This window comes from Callithrix jacchus, chromosome 15 (genome assembly GCF_049354715.1).
Source record: "Callithrix jacchus isolate 240 chromosome 15, calJac240_pri, whole genome shotgun sequence".
Classification (NCBI taxonomy): Eukaryota; Metazoa; Chordata; class Mammalia; order Primates; family Cebidae; genus Callithrix; species Callithrix jacchus.
The window spans coordinates 40,494,260-40,512,215 of NC_133516.1; the positions used below are offsets into that span (position 1 = coordinate 40,494,260).

Genomic DNA, 17,956 nt, shown 5'->3' on the forward strand with positions numbered 1-17,956 from the left:
CTCTTCTCTGCAGGCCGGGAGACTCATTGCCTTGGAGGGAGGGCTCCTAGAACATGGGACTCTGATCAGTTTTAGCATTCTTAGTAAGATGACAGCACTGAAAGCCATGATTTCTGAAAAAATATTGTTTTGGGCCAGGTGTGGTGACTCAAGCCTGTAATCCCAGCACTTTGGGAGGCCAAGGCAGGAGGATTGCTTGGGCCTAGGAGTTTGAGACCAGAGTGGGCAATGTAGGGGAGATCTCGTCTCTACAAGAAAATAAAAAATTAGCCAGCTGTGGTGGCACACACCTGTAGGGTCAGCTACTTGGGAGGCTGAGGTAAGCGTACTGCTTGAGCTGGGGAGGTAGAGGCTTCAGTGAGCCATGATTGTGCCACTGTACTCCAGCCTGGGTGACAGAGTGAGACCCTGTCTCAATGAAAGAAAAATGCTGCTTTGTGACTCTTTCTTTAATGCAAGTTTACTTTGCCATGTGCCCCTTTATCCCGAGTAGTGTTACTAGTTTATCGAAGTTTGACTACATACACTGTCAACTCTGTGTTGGCAAGGGAGGGATGTAATTTGGGCACCAGCTTCAGTTCCTACCTGGCACGTAGAAGATGCTTTGTAATAGCATGTATATGAATGAATGAATAAAATGCACGGACTTGTGTTAGCAAACAGTTAACTTTGCAGGCATGGGAGAGCCTGGGTTCTACCCAGGTTTTTTAGCTACAATTTTTTTGAATGTCCTTGTGGGAAGTAGCTCTATCTGATAAGACAGAGTCTCACCTGGCTGGGGCTAGGCTTGATGAACCTGTTTTTACCCACCTCTCGAAATGTCATCATAATTCTGGTTTGTCAGCTTATGTCTCCCAAGAAAAGGGGAAACCACTGTTTGGCTTCTCTCTTCCCAAGGAGCCAGCTCAGGCTTCCCTCTGTTACTGCTTTTGGGTAAGAGACTGAAAGCACAGAGGTGAGGTCAAGACCACGGGCTTAGGAGCCAGACAGAACTGGCAGGAGTCCATAGTCCAGTAGAGAGAGCACTCAGCCCTTGTCCATGCAGACCACTCTGGTTTTCCCCTGTCTTCTGACAAGCCAAACACAGGTCATCTCCAGGCCTTCATACTGGCTGTTATCTCTCCTGGAAACCTCTTCCCTGAGCTGCCAATCTGGTTAAATGTCTCCTCAGAGGAGCTTTTTCTGACCATGTCATCTCAGGTAGAGGCCACCCTCTCTGTAAGTTCCTCTCTAACCTGCTCTCTGCTGCAAGCTCTTCCAGTACATTTCATCTTGTGCTGCTGCCCACGTGTTCACTGGATTCCCCACTAGAATGTAGGTGCTGTGAGGACAGGGCCTTTGGCTGTCTTGTTCACTGCTCAGAGCAAGGCCTGGTAGAAAGCAGATACACAAAGCCTATTTGTTGAAATGAATGGAGAAATGAATAGAGTTGTTTAAGTTCTCTGAGTCTCAGTTTCCTCATCTCTCAAGTGTCTATAAACCTACCATAGTGAGTTGTGAAGATTAATTGAAATATGTATGGAAGTGAAGGCTCTTGATATAACATGGTGACTTCGAAGAGCTTCTTGGCCACCTAATGCTCCCTGGGCCCTAAAAGTCAGTAGATATTTCCAGAACCTTATTAACTGCTCTGACTTTTGGTCTGCTGGGTGGAACAGGCAGAAGAAATTTTTTGCAAACAATTAAATTGTTTAAAGGACAGTGTTGCCAGTTGCACATTATTATTTCAAAGCTGGTGCTTTGAGGAGTTTGGAAATAACCTCCTTGGAGGCATTCCCATAGCCAGGCATTACAGCTCAGACTATATAATCTCACTGTAAATGTGTCTTTCCTCTTTAAGCAGAAGTTCATTAAGTTTAACAGTGTCAAAGTACTCTCCATATTTTACATACAACTTAATTAGTGTACAAGATATTAAACAGCCCATTCACACTGAGAAATATATTTATACTTCTCTTTCCTTGGCCTGTGTTGATTTATCCCACAACATACAGAAATGTAAATTGCAAAGAAGTAGTTACTTGTTCCTATAAGAAAGGAAGAGATTGAGACCTGTGAGCCAACACCCTTGCTTGGGATGTAGCACTTGGGGAGGGTGGCAGGAGAGGAGAAGCACTTGGTAGAAATCCCATTTCCTCAAGAAAACCTTCCCAGACTCCAAGGCTAGGTTAGGTCCCCTATTTTTCTCTCCCAGAGGTTTTCTTTCAAAACATACATCCAGGGTGTTTATTTGTTTATCCTCTGTCTCCCCATTCACATGTGAATTCGAAGATGGCGGAACTGGGATTGTCCCAGTCACTACTGTATGCCCACATCTAACACAGTGTCTGGTGGACATGAGGTACTCAGTCACTATATAAATCTGTTTCAACACATGCTTACTAAATCCTTATCTGGGCCAGGGATTCTGTACTTCCGTGTGCATCTGTTGAGGTTGGGGTTATCAACAGTCACCAAAATCAGAGTTACTGACCTCATGGAGGTCACAGTCAAAATGAGGAGATAGACATTAAATATATATATACTTTTAATTACAACCATGATAGGGTACTTAGTGCCATGAATATCTGCTCCAGGAGTCTGACCTAATCAGGAGGTCAGGGAAGTTTTTAACAAAGAAGTGATGTTTAAGCTGAGATCTGAAGGACACAGGGGCATTAATAAGTGGAACAGCGAAGACAGCAAGTGGCAGCAAAGACCCCAGGGTAGAAGAGCCCACGGTCAAGTAAGAGAACCCTAAAGACCAGTGTGGCTGGAAAGAGAGGGACCACGTGGTCCAGATGAATCTGGAGGGAAGGGGAGGACTTTATCCCACAGGACTTGGATAGCCATGATGCACAGCATCTAATGTGTGGGTTGAATGGGAAGAGATTTTCCCAGTGATTTCTCCCCTGGGGCCTCTATTCTTTTCTTAATACATTCTTTTTGGAGAACCAGGGGAGGAATCCGAAGTGGAGACCACCATGCTCTGGTCATGTTGGGGTTCATTTTATTTTCCTAAGATTGTGGCAACACGAGCTCCCATCCCACAGGCCCTTCTATAATGTGACCTGGCTACAGCCCCCCTTGAGCCTGGGCTGGCCTGAACTGTAACCAAGAGGGTATGGTGGAAGAGAAGCTGTAGGACTTCTGGGACTAGCTCAGAAAAGGTCATGAGCTTTGTTTTTATTTACCTAGCTCACTTGGAACATTTGCTTCCTGGGTGCTCCTCTTGGGAGCCAGCTGCCATTCTGGGACAGGGTCAAGCCATGTAGAAAGGCCACATGTAGACCCTCTTGTCAATGGTCCCAGAGAAAGCCCAGCCTTCAGGTCACCCCAGCCCAGGCACCAGGCATGTGAGAAGTCTTCCAGTGATTCCAGCCACCAGATGTTCAGTCACCCCCACCCATTTGCACCTTTCCAGCTGAGGCCCCAGGTATCATGAAGCTGAGTTAAGCTGTCCACAGAACCCATGCGTGTACTACTATAGTTGTGGTTTTATATCACTCAAGTTTGGGGTGGTTTGTTGTGCAGTGAGTGGTAACTGGGACACATGTTAAAAAAGCCATGATAGGCAATTTTGCTCAGAGCAGCAGGGTGACAGCTGAGTCAGTTATAGTCACCTGAATTATGGTCAGACTGGAACTCAGAGGTTCCATTGAAAGGACTCTAATTCTCCCTTGTGATGGATGGAGTAGAAACCTGACAGATAACATCCTCAACTCAAAAGCCCACTTCTCCCCTTCTACTCAGGACCAAGACAAGATAGAAAATAAACAGGTCACTCTCATAGAGAGTTCTCGTTTGCCTCTCCCCAGATGTGAAAGTTACACACTGACTGTGATTTTTCTGCCCGAGTCCTTATTTAATTGTTATTTTGGGATCAGTTGCTTTTGAAAGATCCCCCAGCTGATACAGACTGCTGGTATTTTGCCAAGAGAGATAAACAGTCTCAGCTTGCACTGCAGTTGGATTCAGTGTTAGCAAAATATAGCAGCTGCCTCCCAGCAGAACTCTCTGTGCTGGAAATACCTGAGCGGTCTGATTCAAATTCCCCGATCAAATCTTTACCTTGTCAATTTTGGTAACATGCAGCTGCCACATTCGTGAGCACACAATCAGGTTTCTCAAACAGTTGAAAGCCCTGAAAACCATGCTGGTGAGCCACTCATCCTGATCACCCGAAACACTCGTGAGTATTCTTTTCAACCAAAATATGGAAGCAAAACCTGATGCTAAGCAAATGTTCACTTTTGTGCTCTTTAAAAAAAGTTATGAATTAAATTGAAATTACTCAGCATAATAATAAATGCTTACCAAGTCTTGTTATTTTTCACATCAGGTGGTAAAACTGTAACTGTGAATAAATTGCTTATAAGATTTTTTCCCTTTTAATGCTGTAGCAGCAGATGGGATAATAAATATGCAACACTTTGTAACATTTGCAATTTCAGAGGGGTAAAAGTTCCCCCACCTTTCACACAAACAAAACGTACAGTCATCCAATATTATAGTTTTTAATGGAAAAACTTAAGACATGTAAATACCATTTCACGTTCAACAATTTTACTAGTTTCACAACAGTTACAAGATGAAAGAACACATCAGATGGTATTTATGTTCTCCTTACAAGAACATTTTCTTCCTTTCTTGGGTGCTTTCTGACTTGGAAAATAAGAAGGATTCTTGGACCTTTACTAGAAACGAAGTGGGTGAGCATCAATAAGGAGCAATTTATTATACGATTGTCTTTGCTTCTGGCCAAGCGTAATGGTTAGGAGCAGGTTGTGGTGACAGGCAGATCTCTGCTTCTCATTAGCTTGGTGGCCTTTGGCAGATCTCAATCTCTTTCTTGTCCCCAGTTTTTGCCTTTGTCAGGTGGGGTGTAAGTAGTAACTTTCCCTTATGGCTAGTAAAAGGATTAAATAATGCAAGTAATACCTGGCATGTGGCAATATTCAATGACCATTTGTTTTCGTTATATTTAAGGTGATTGAGTGAGTGCCATAGGGTTTAATAAAAAGTGTTTTTTATGGGAAAGGATGACCATGGTTATAGGCCGGTGAATTCTAATAGAAGAGAAGAGGCCTTAGGCTCATATATTTTGTTCTAGCCTGTCTCACATGGATAGAGACATTGATTCGCTGGTCTCTGTTTTTGGGGAAGTAACGATAGATACAAATCCTTCATTCCAGGATGTTGAGGTTTAATCCCTTTGAAAGGAGGGTACTCTATGTTGTGGAGGGACTTGTGGAATTCTCAAGTTGGTTTTTGGGGGTCGAGCAAGTTCTTCCTTTTCCCTGCTGGGGCCAGTTTGAGGATGTGAAGCCTCTAACACCACACCTGTTGACCTAAAGGTGGTGAAGGCAAACTGGAAAATCACCATGGGGAAGAGATGTCCAAGGTGACTAAAAGCTTGGGAGCAGCAGCAGTTGGAATCTGGGGACTGGCCCCAGGAAGCAGCCAACAAATAGATCAGTTGAGCATTGCCAGGGGAGTCCTAGAAAGAGCTGAGCAACATTTCCATGGAGGCAGTCCCATGACCACAACCAAGGAGGATTTGACAAGGCGATTTTTATTACTAGCAAGAAGTAAGGAGGACACTGCAGATAGTTCCCCAAAGCAGTGCCTCCGCAAACAATGGTGAAACAGGGCTTTTTTGGGCTGGTTAGCTGAGTCGTTGTGTGTGGAGGTGGAGTAAGGCAGCACAGATGCAGTCTCCTGTCGTGTTTCTTCAGATGTTGCATGTGTGTAAAATGGGAAATTAACTCCTCCCTGGATGGGTTTTTAGTATGTGAATGAGGAGAGTTCACCAAAGTTCAGCTCCAACTCCAGCATCTCTGGATCCATCTGGTTTTTGTTTCTTTGGGGCTGAGCTTCTTTCTGGAACTTTTTGGAACAAGAAGAACTCAAGGTGCAACAGTTACAAGTGAGTTCTTTTTCATGGTGTGTACCCTAAACCCTGGGACCCTGAGTTAAAAGAGTAGCACACCCCCTTGGCCAAAACAAAGGGATAGCTTTGTGATTCAAGCTAAGCTGGAAAAGAGAAGCCTTCTTTCATCTTGGGTCGCTGTCTGGGAATGATGGAAGCTTAGCTCTGCCTGTTGGAGGAGACCTAGTTCATGAGACTAGGGGCTCAGGATTGGATCTGATCATTTCAATACTATTTGAACCCCAGGATTCACTGGATAAGGCAAATCATTGGAATTTCTCCATAGATGGGATTTTTTGTTCCAACAGTGTATCAGTGAGAACTAGGTAATGCAGAAATATACAACCCTCAATAAGCTCAATACAATGAAAGTTTGTCTCTTGTCCACACAGCATTCTGTCCTGGGCTGGCAGGGTCACTCTACTTATCATAAGGGGTCCAGTCTCTCAAGGACCCAGGCTGGCAGAATTACAGTTTTCCAAGCCAGAGGAAAGAGAGCGCTCTTGAGGACCTCTCACTGAAAAGAGAGAGACATGCTCAGCAGGAAAGTGACCCATCCCTTCCTCTCACTCCATCAGAAGAGTTGAAAACGACGCATCACTTCTACTCACACCACCAGAAGAGATGACTTGGCTCCACCTTCCATAGGGGGCCAGGAGATGCAATCCAAAAAGTTCTCATTCTGTTGCTCCTCAGTCCATTTGGTTCCCTCTTCTGGGAATTTTCCTTTACCCTTCCTTGCCCACATGTGAAGTGAGCATTGGAGAATATGTCCTCCTTGAGGGCAGATCAGCTTTGTCAGCCTGCTTCCTGCATGGGGAAAGGTGGAGGACCCAGGGTCGTTTTAAATTTTGAACAGTTGTAAACATTTTTAGTCCAGGCTCCTGATTTCTCTGGCTATACAACTTTCTCAAAAACTTAATTGGTTTCTATATATTTGATTCCGAGCAGCTTCCTGTGCCCACAGTTGCACTTAGTTTTTCCTTTCCTTTTCTTTCCCTTTTCCTTTCCTTTCCTCTTTCCTTTCCTTCCTTTTTTCTTTTCTTTTCTTTTCAGACAGAGTTTCTCTCTTGTTGCTCAGGCTGGAGTGCAATGGTGTGATCTTGGCTCACTGCAACCTCTGCATTCCGTGCTCAAGTGATTCTCCTGCCTCAGCCTCCGGAGTAGCTGGGATTACAGGTGCATGCCACCACGCCCAGCTAACTTTTTAATTTTCTTAGTAGAGATGGGGTTTCACCATTTTGGTCAGGCTGATCTCGAACTCCTGACATAAGGTGAGCCACTGGCCTGAGCCTCCCCAAATGCTGGGATTACAAGCATGAGCCACGGTGCCAGCCCACTCAGTTCTTTTCAAGACATGCCTTACTCTTTCTTGACTTGAATCTATTGGGTTTGATAGAAACATTGTGCTTTTATCTTCTTTTTCCCAGGATAATTTCATTTTCCCCATTCTGGGACCCAGGCTAATGGAGAAGCCAGCATCTTGAACATTACAGTTACTATGCAGAGGGGAAAAAATGAAGTGGCAAAGTATGCCAGTTCTTAAATCTATCACCTGGAAGTGACACACATCACTTCTGCTCACATTTTATTGGCTAAAGCAAGTCATGTAGTTATACTTCACAAGTGGGCAACAGCGTGCAGATAGCAGAATGTAGTTAGAGTGTGTAGAAAGCTACAATCTCTGTGGACAGCACGAGTCACCACAGCATGGTACTGCATTTTGGTGAGCATGTGCTGCATAAACAGAAAGCAGAAAGTGAGATGAAACTGTAAAGACCACTGATTATTCTGGTAAGTGGGCTAAGTCCAAAGTAGAATGTTATCATAATTAAATAAGGTAAGAATGTAATGGGCCTGTCTTGAAGGTTTTGCATAGGAAAATACCTTTGGCTGTCCCACTGTGGAGGAAATTGGAAGAGGATCAAAGTCCTCATATTAGAGAAACAGCTGACTGAATGAATAGATTTCTGAAAGTTGGTTATTCCACAGGATTTATGCCAAAGACTAAAGAATTTTGATGTTTCTTTATGTTATCATGTACCAATAACAACAATTAAAAATTACTGATGTGATTTTTTTAATGGTTATAGAGCTTTTAAGGTTACCTACTAATTCTTATATTAGCTTTGATAAACTGTGTTGTCCCAGAAATTTAACCATTCTATCTAAAATTTCAAATGTATTTGAAATATGTCATAAAGTTGTGCAGTCTTCTCATTTTTAAAATGTGTATAGGATTTTATGTGGTAATACTCACTTTTTATTGTTGATATTGGTAACTTTTGCCCTCTCTTTTTGTCATGAATTGTCTTTTAATGATTCTTGTCAATTTTTATCAGTTTCGTTTTTGACAATGAACTATTAGTGTTACCAATTTTTTTATAATGTATATTTGCTTTCTAATCTGTTAATTTATTTTTTTCCCTATTTTTACAGTTTCTACTTCTCTGGTTTAGTTCCACATCCTGTTATCTAATGTTCTCACATATTATCCACAGTTAAATCTGAGGCCCAGTTCTGGTAACTCCAATAACTGTGCTTCCCCAGTCAGGGCAGATTTGTTCTGTCTCTTTTTTCCTTTTGTTTATTGGTCATTTTGGCTTGTCTTCTGGGATGCATAGTATTTTTTTGGATTAAATTTTGGAAAAATTATAAAGGCTAATTTGAACCTTTATAATTCTGGATGATGTTATCTTCCTACAAAAATGTAATGCCTACATTACAGCACTCAAAATTAGTAAAACAGGCCAATTGCGGTGGCTCATGCCTGTAATCCCAGCACTTAGGGAGGCTGCGGTGGGCGGATCACCTGAGATTGGGAGTCCGAGACTAACCTAACCAACATGAAGAAATCCCATCTCTACTAAAAATACAAAATTAGCTGGGTGTGGTGGCGCATGCCTGTAATCCTGGCTACTCGGGAGTCTGAGGCAGGAGAATAGCTTGAACCCAGGAGGCGGAGGTTGTGGTGAGCTGAGATCATGCCAGTTGAAATCTTCTGTAAGGTTTTCAGCAGGTGACACAATATGTTGTCATTGTAAAGCTCACTCTGGCTGCTGTATTGAGGATTAGAGAGAAGAAACAAGCTTTTGAAATCCATTACATAGCATGATGTCTATAGTTAATGCAATGTGTATTTCAAAATTGCTGAGAGTAGATTTTAAATGTTTTCACCACAAAAATTGTTAAGTACTATATGTGAGGTGATGAACGTATTAATTAGCTTGATTTAATCATTCCATCACATATGCATATATCAAAACATCATATTGGAATCCATAAATATGTAGAATTATTATCTGTCAATTAAAAATGAAACAAGAAAATGGATTGGAGGCAGGGGTAGAAGCAGGCAGATGAGTTAGTAGGCTGTGCAAGAGACAGTAAGAGATGATGGCGGTAGTGATCCCAGGTGATAAAGGCCGGGAGGTGGAGGGGAAAAGGCATCAGATTCTGAGTATATTGAGAATAAAACCAGTAGGATCTCCCGACTGTCTGAAAATGCAATGTGAGCTAAAAGGAGGAATCAAAACTTCTTTCCGAGTTTCCTATCTCAGCAATCAGATGCATTTGCCGTAAGTTGAGATAGCGGTGACTATGGCTAGAGAAAGACTGTGAATAAGGCTGGTTTGGTGAACTTTGAAGGTTTACATTTGAAAAATTATCTTAGCTTCCCCAAGTGACAAACACATGTAACTGAGTTATTCATACAGTAACTACAGAATGTTTTTTTCAAAAGTAATTCATCATACACAGCAGGCAGTGTGGTTCAGTGATAACACAAGTTGAAAGGTGAATGACAACCATTTTCTCTGCCAGGGGATGTTGGGTATCCCTGCGAATGTGTATCTAACTCTGCTTGGAGAAAACACAGATGCTGCTGTGGTCAAGCGGCTCAAAAGGCTCTCTTACCTCTGCCATGACAGGCTCTAAGTACAGAGCTTATTTGTTTATTGAATGAACAACAGTAACAAAAGAGCCTTGTCATATCCTGTTCCATAGATGAAAAAGCTAGAGGCTTTTCAGAAGAGAAAAAATGACACTAATCTTAGAATAGATGATTCTCTGAAAGTTTCTTTTTGTGGCTGTGGCTGTATCCCTCATCAGTTATAGTCTTCACTGTGTATGCAGTAGGGGAAAGTAAAGGGCAGAAAGAGGCTTAGGTTGACTCCCAAGATCCCAGAAAACAGTTTGTTCTTTTTATGAGTTGTGAAGCTGAAAGCTGAATCCTACACCACAATTCTTGATATTTTCACTCCTCTGAACATGTGAGTTTACCTCAAGATAAGAAATGCTTCAGGTCCTGTTAAACTTACACACTGTCTGTTGTGTTATGAATTGTAGGACACATTTCAGAACAAGTGGAGGGCTGATTATAAATGATCCTCTAGTGCCAGCAAAAAGGTGGTAGCTGAGAATGCCAGGTTACTATAGAAACACCAGGGGAATGGGAAGAGTGGAAGGGTGCCATGTGGAGAAAAAATGGATTTCTGAAATAATACCTGCATGCCACATCTAATGTTTTCCTTTCATTAAATTCAAATGTAATAGGAAGAATGCTGCTAATAGACAAAAATATCAATAACCTTGAAATGTATTTAAGTACATGTGAAGGTAAATTCTCATGGGCTTTAAAAATATATAATTTTTTTTAAGTATACAGTACAGCAGATAAACAGAACAAAATATTTTTCAAGCTGAAATCGTGAAGCTAACACCCAAGGAGGAAGCAAGGCGCCATGATGAAAACTCCATCTACTAATACGCGATTTGGATTTTAGCCATCAATAGAACGACTGTTGGTCAAGAGTGCCACTGGAAGTTAAGTCATGAGGTTTGACATCAGCTAGGTCTGATCCCTGCATCACCACTCAGGAGAATTCCTGAGACTGTTTGTGCCTCAGTTTCTTAATTTGTAGAGTTGTGAAGATTAAATGAGAAAACGTGCATACCGTTCAGTGCAACGCTTGTGAGCACAGTGAGAGCTCAAGCACCGTTCAGTGCAATGCTTGCGAGCACAGTGAGAGCTCAACAAGCAGTTGTGCTGACAATAAAGATGGTGAAGACAATCATCAAGACAGTCACTTTTACTCAGTGGTAAGAGGACAATTTCTGGGGCAGAATAAAGCATTCAGCAGAGTCATGGACCAAGGTGTACCCTAATGACTCATTAGGTCAAATAACAAAATGGACAATTTCTCATTGGTATAGAAACTAATAGTATTTGTCAAATTCAGCTCAGTAGAAATGCCACAGGAATACCACAAAATGTATTTTAAAAAACGATTGAGTTTTGCATAGAAACCTGAAGTAGTAATTGTTATAATAAAGTTGTATATATTGTTTACAGAATGTGATCAGGTGGCAGAGTGACAACCTGAACCTCAGTTGTCCAGGATAGATCAAGAGATGCTTTCAATGACCTTTATCATTTCATGTGGATGAAATTATAACTTTCAGAAAGCATTATAAGAAATTTATAGTGCACAGTACTTTAGAGGCCGACATGTACAATATAATATATTTTAAAGCTCAGTATTGAAAATAGAAATAAAACTGAATGGTGCTGGAATTAGTAGGAGAATTAAGAGAGTAAGAAGAGAAACTGCTTCTCACTCTAACAGGTTTATAACACCCAACATGGCACGAGAGCCATGGCAAAAACAGTTACTCAAGGGAATTGTAAATTTCCCTCCACTTCTCTATTTTCTTGCCAAAGGCAGAAAATGTCTTGGAAAGAAATGGAAAACCACGGTTTCGAAGACACTGGTATGTCTTTGGTGAAATGTTCTGTATCTATAATTTGTGATGAAGTTCAGGATAGACATTTGGAGAGGAGCATTTGCAGGGGTTGGCTGACCTTCCGAGTAGAAAATAAACACAAAGCTGAAGAGGATTATTTCTATAACTTCTTAACATAATCTTATCCAATCATTAGAAACACCTCATTAATTTTACCTATGGTGAAGAAAGCCAGTCTGAAATTGTATAAAATCTTCATTACAGACTCTGTTTAAACAAATATACCTTATTTCAAATACTCGTTATATACTCTGAGGGAAAAAATGTAGTAACAGATAAAGATGAGGTGATTTGGAATAATCCTACACCATGAAGAATAAAATTAAAAAAAAAAAAAAAACCTTTAACATACATGAGCTGCTTGGCCCAGAATTGATGATTTCTGAAATCCTTGTTTTAAAAATGGGCTGTTGATTTGGTCTTGGATTTTTATTTTACTCAGGAGTAGGACTCTGAACATTCATAGTGGAGTCAATTACTTTAACCATATGGGTCAGACCTGAAGTGTTACAAATTACTAAATAAATACAGCTTCGAAGAATTTCTGGAGTATCTTTTTTCTAACTACATGGTCCCAGGTGCTAATCTATAATCAGGGTTACCCCTATTTCTCCAAATTCTCAGGAAATCCTTAGTTTTCTTTATGATGTTCTGCATGAAACTGATAGTTCCATTTTTTCAGAATACTGAAAAAACATTTGTTTTAGCTTAGTCTTATAATAGGGTAAAATATGAAGCTCTAACTTAAATATATGAAAGTATGTGACATGGTTTTGCTCTGTGAACCCAGCCAAATCTCATGTTGAATAGTAATCCCCAGTGTTGGGGAAGGAACCTGGTGGGAGGTGATTGGGTCATGGGGCAGATTTCCCTCATGTTGTTCTCATGACAGTGAGTGAATTCTCACAAGATCTGGTTGTTTAAAAGTGTGTAGCACATCCCCCTTCACTCTCTTTCTCCTGCTCTGCTGTGGTGAGATATGCTTGCTTCCCTTTCACCTCCTGCCACAATTATAAGTTTCATGATGCCCCCAGCCGTGCTTCCTGTCCATCCTGCAGAATGGTGAGTTACTTAAACCTCTTTTCTTCATGAATTACCCAGCCTCAGGCAGTTCGTCATAGCAGTGTGAGAATGGACTAATACAGTATGTATGTGCCCATACACAACTTCAGGAATGATGCTATAGCTGTTGTTCATCACCAGAGTTCCAAACCTGAAAGTCCTTTTCTGACAGGCCCAGGCATAAATAATAATCATACCAGTGAACATTTTCTGAGTGCTTACCATGTGCTAAGTGCTTTTCCTTGGGTGGTCCATTTGTCAGCATCTTGGCTGTCTCCAAGTTCTCCAGCATGCTGGGATTAAATTATCCTTTAAGGTTTTAGAAAAAAACAAATTCATAGTCTCACCTCACAAATGAGTGTCATGCCTTCTCTGCTTTGCTCTGCAAAGCTCCCTGGGCAAGGGCCTATGGTCCTCCAAGTTCCCTCTAACTTGGTGATTGCCTACCTGTCTCTTGGCCTCCACTCTTCCTTTCCCCTCTTGCACTGTCTTTTCTGCACCATGTCACCTCACTGTGCATCCACTGCCTCTGTTCCTTCACAGCCCAAACCACTTCTTATTCAAGGCTGTGTACAAAACAGACTTTACAAAAGGCTTACAACTTTGAGGAGCATTATTTAAGCAAGATTTTAAATTCCCAGTGCTCTCCCAGAGTCTCATATTTAGAAGAATGCTATACATAATGGGAACTTGAAAGTCACAGGTCTACACCTTTGCTCAGATGGAAATAAATAGCATTTTTATGTGGAAGAAAACAAGACCTGACTCACTAGGGTCTACTATAAATGGAAAGACTCCAAAACTTCCTAATAGTATTTAACTTAATAATACTAAGTCACAAAAGTTTGTAAACGGATGGATCCTGGAAATAAAACACATACACACAGGCACACACATAATAATTCTGTCTAGGCCAGTGGCTTCCATCATTTTCACATGGTCACTTAATCACTTAATAAACCTCCCTCCCTTTGTTAATTTGGAAGCTGAAACCTAGCTATCTTCACACAGCATATAATCTGACACCTGGGAAGGAGAATGAGTTTTGCTTAAAATGTATACGAGAGAGTGAAGAAAGCCAAACAAAACAAAACAGGTCATGTTTTCCATTCTAGTGATCATCAACCACATGGGGTTAAGGCAAGTTGTCAGAACATTATTGGATTGCCCACAAATGAAATCCATCAAGTGATGGTCAGTTTGCTGATTGAAACCGTCAAATGTCACTGCTACCATGTGCCTTTGGGAATTCCCAGACTGCTCATTCTGGTACCACAGGAAGTGAAGAAGAGCAATAAAGACAAGAAATGAGAATAGGACAAGCCAGAGGGTCTCAGCCTTGGCACACGTTAGGACCACTTGGGGAGCTTTTAAACATCATGATGTACAGGTCAGGCCAGAGGAGGTAGGAATCTCCCTGAATGGGAGCGACCCAGGCAACAGCATATCTTAGAATCCCCACATGATGCAATGCACAGTCAATGCTGACAGCCACTATATTAGATTGAAAGCACCAACTAGCAAAACATGGAAAAGGTTATAAGAAACGTATTTAAAAATGCAAACGGTGATATCCCTTGTAAAATAAGGCTATAAACATTACCAACGATAATGTATCTGCTGACCACAGAAGATCATAACAGGACTCTGGACTTACTACTTATCTGGACTTTCTGGCATCCATAGATTCTTATGCTTAGCTAAAAAATGGAGCCACCATTCTTTTTTAAAAAAACTTAAATCTAATATCTTTTGATAATGGTGATGTTCTTGAGAGATACATGACCCGAGAAGATTAAAATCTTTTAAAATAGGTGAATTGAAAACATATTATAAGTATACTGTCCAGACCTAGATACCGAGATGAATTTTAGGCCTATATAGATATCAAAAGTCAAAGAAAAGAGAAGTATTGGAGGAAAAAAAGTTATTATGCTTATTAAGATTAACCCACAATAAGATGGTATTAATTTCAATTTCACTGACCAAAAAAGTTTTAAAGGAAAAAGGAAGCTCTCTTCAATTGAGTTGGCTAAAAGGTTTGTAAGTTTTCAGGGTTTGAAATGTCTGAATCATTTTTGCAAGTAAGGAGAAAAAACAAACGGTGAAATTTTGATTGATTTTCTTTGAGATAATCTTTGGTTTATGAAGCTATAAAGCAAAACTGGGGATGATTTTAATACCATATTAATCTTATGATTTATTTATAGATTACTGAAACAGCATAATTAATAAAAATTATACTTCAGACTGGTATACTATCAGAATAAACAATAAGCATTTTTCCCTCCTGGAATTCTTAAGTCAAATACTCTCAGATAATTTTGCTTATCTCAATTTTTAAGGTCTCAAGAGCACCTCGTGCCCACGGCTTTGGAAGCATCCACTGCAGCACATTAGAGCTAATTTCTCCTGATCCACGTGTTAAAATATTGACAATACTTATTACTATTAGGAGCAAGTTTATATGCTTAAATCTTGCCACGTTCAGCATAAACATTGACAATGATAAGTTGGACTGATGAAAACCAATCAATACCATTTCCTACACATCGCTTTCGTAATGCCTCACAGAATTAGAGGTGATTAACTGCAGAAGAATATGTCAGCAGTAAAAATTAGTGTTATCTGTGGCCCATGTTTATTGGTCATTTAATTCTAATAAGTCAAATTATTTTGACTTAATGTGATTATAAATTATATTAAAACCATGCAAGCCAGAACCAAAATATTCATTAAGATGTAAGACTCCAATATTCATGATGAATGAACTTTCACTTAGATTTATCCTTTGTTATAAGTTAACTGTATTACTTACAGTTATATTTATATAATTTAAAATATGAGAAAGAAAATTTCTCCAAGAGACCAAAACCTCAGACTTAAGAAATGTTCAGGTTTCAGCATACCTTGTTTCAGATGAAAAGTGAGTCTAAAAATCACCTTGTTACAGCCTGGTCAGGGGTGTGTGAAATATCTGGACAAAGCAAAAAAATCAAAAACCAAAAACCAAAAAAGCAAAGAATCACACAAAATTCCACTAACTACCCCCACCCCACCACCAAATCTCTCATACACACACACACACACACTCTCTCTCTCTCTCTCTCTCTCTCTCTCTCTCTCTCAACCAACTAACCAAACAAGCAAGCAAGCAAACAAAACTGAGGATGGAGGACACATTTCTTGAGTTCTGGGGGTGGTCAGAGCTCCCAGCTCTGGAGGAGTGATCTACAGCAGCATTTCTCAAAGGATATGGGTGGATAAAACCCTTGAGATATTCTACAGAAAAAGGGTTCTGTAGACAAATTTAAGAAGTGCCACTCATCCATTGGAGATGCCCTGCGCATGTTAGTCTCTTAAAGTCACTGAGAACTTCTCCAGTAAACACAAATGACCATTTCCACTTGTCCAGTGTTTTCTAGCTTGGTTTGACCATGGACCTCTTCCCCACTCTCACTGCATTTATTTAGTGGGAGTTCTGTTTCTTGGAAAACATGTTAGGAAATGCTGATCCTTGAGGTTTAAAGGCTGACAACTGAGGGAGGAAGGAGTGTGCAAGAAGCAAAAGAAATGCTCAGTGAGAACAGAAATCCCAGACTCCTGGAAGGGTGTCAGGGTCCTCAGGTGACCTCTGTTCAGAGTTTGTGATGTCCATCTCAATCTATTATCTGCATTCTCTTCTTAATTCCCACCTTGACAGGGCTTCTTAATCTGAATCTCACTCTTCTCAACTGTAAAATAAGAGCATTTAAATAAATGATCTTGATTGTCCTTTCTAGGCCCAATTAGAGATTATATCTTAACTAGTACAATGGGAGAAAAAGAGAAAATAGGATTTGCTTGATAAGAATTCTCTTTATGACTAACATTTCTGGAATGCAAAAATGAATGATGCATAAAATAGAAATCATATGATAAAACCATATGTGAACAGGTGATAACAGGTGATTCTTTTTTTAAAAAAATTTTATTTTGGTTTTAAGTTCCAGGGTAATGTGCAGGACGTGCATGTTTACATAGGTAAACATGTGCCATGGTGGTTTGCTGTACCTATCAACCCATCACCCAGGTATTAAGCCCAGCATGAATTGGCTATTCTTCCTGATGCTCTCCCTCCCCTCATTCCACTGCCCGAATAGGCCCCACTATGTGCTGCTCCCTTCCCTGTGTCCATGTGTTCACATTGTTCAGCTCCCACTTACAAGTAAGGACATGCAGTGTTTAGTTTTCTGTTCCTGTATTAGTTTGCTGAGGATGATGGCTTCCAGCTCCATCGATATCCCTGCAAAGGGCATGATCTCCTTCCTTTTTATGGCTACATAGTATTCCATATATACCAGTTTCTTTGTCCAGCCTATCACTGATGGGCATTTGGGTTGACTCCATGTCTTTGCTATTGTGGATAGTGCTGCAATGAACATATGTGTGCATGTGTCCTTATAATAGAATGGTATATATTCTTTCAGGTATATACCCAGTAATGGGATTGCTGGGTCAAATGGTATTTCTGGTTCTAGATCTCTGAGGAAGGTGATTCCTAATTTTCATTCTTCTGGTCATTTTGATTGAAGTTTGAGAGTCACAGGGTGTAACCTGGAACAAACCAAGTTTTGAAAGTGTACTTGCTGCCATTACACAGTTTTCAAAAAAGGACAGTTCAGAAACTTCCAGCAGCAAGATTTTTAATTAAAACCAAGGGGCAACTTTAAAATTAGTTCTTTCAATTAATTGTGCTTGAGGTGTACATTCTGTGACTACACTATTCTTATTAAACACAGTTTGCACTTCAAGAAGGATCAAGATGTTATTGAAACAACTGATTTAAATGAAACTCATCTAAAAATCAAAGAAATATAATAGGGAAAGTTTTTTTTGGCAGAAGTGTCTATGTACTATGCATATATCAGTATTTTCCTTTAATAAAAATTGGAGGTAGTAAGAACTTATAATTACCAGAGAAACTAAATCATTGATCTGTTGTCATTATTGCTGACAGTTGTTTTTCCATAATTTCCACTAACCAGTCTCTGTAATTAAATGATAATTTAGAGATTGATGACTTAAAAGTCACTTGTAAGTTGCATCTGATTTTATGAAAAAAGGAACTGTTTGAATCAGCCCCCAAATTGATACAAAATGATCTTAAGATGTACTTCTGCAATGAATCAATCTATT

The 17,956-nt window shown here is 40.3% G+C and overlaps 1 protein-coding gene across 8 annotated transcripts in view; it reads right to left on the reverse strand.

Moving 5' to 3' along the window:
• Window positions 1-17,956, reverse strand: part of CFAP20DC (CFAP20 domain containing) — a 352,305-nt gene that overhangs the window by 18,551 nt on the left and 315,798 nt on the right. For 2 of the 8 annotated variants that reach the window (XM_035275962.3, XM_078351353.1), the window contains one exon: window positions 15,227-16,512. The exons of 4 other annotated variants lie outside the window; for them this stretch is intronic. In XM_035275962.3, coding sequence (XP_035131853.2) covers window positions 16,463-16,512 — 50 coding nt within the window. In that variant the 3' untranslated portion in view covers window positions 15,227-16,462. Of the gene's footprint in view, window positions 1-4,528; window positions 13,088-15,226; window positions 16,513-17,956 lie in introns of those variants that run through there. 2 more of the 8 variants (XR_013527406.1, XM_035275965.3) reach the window with 2 other exon arrangements.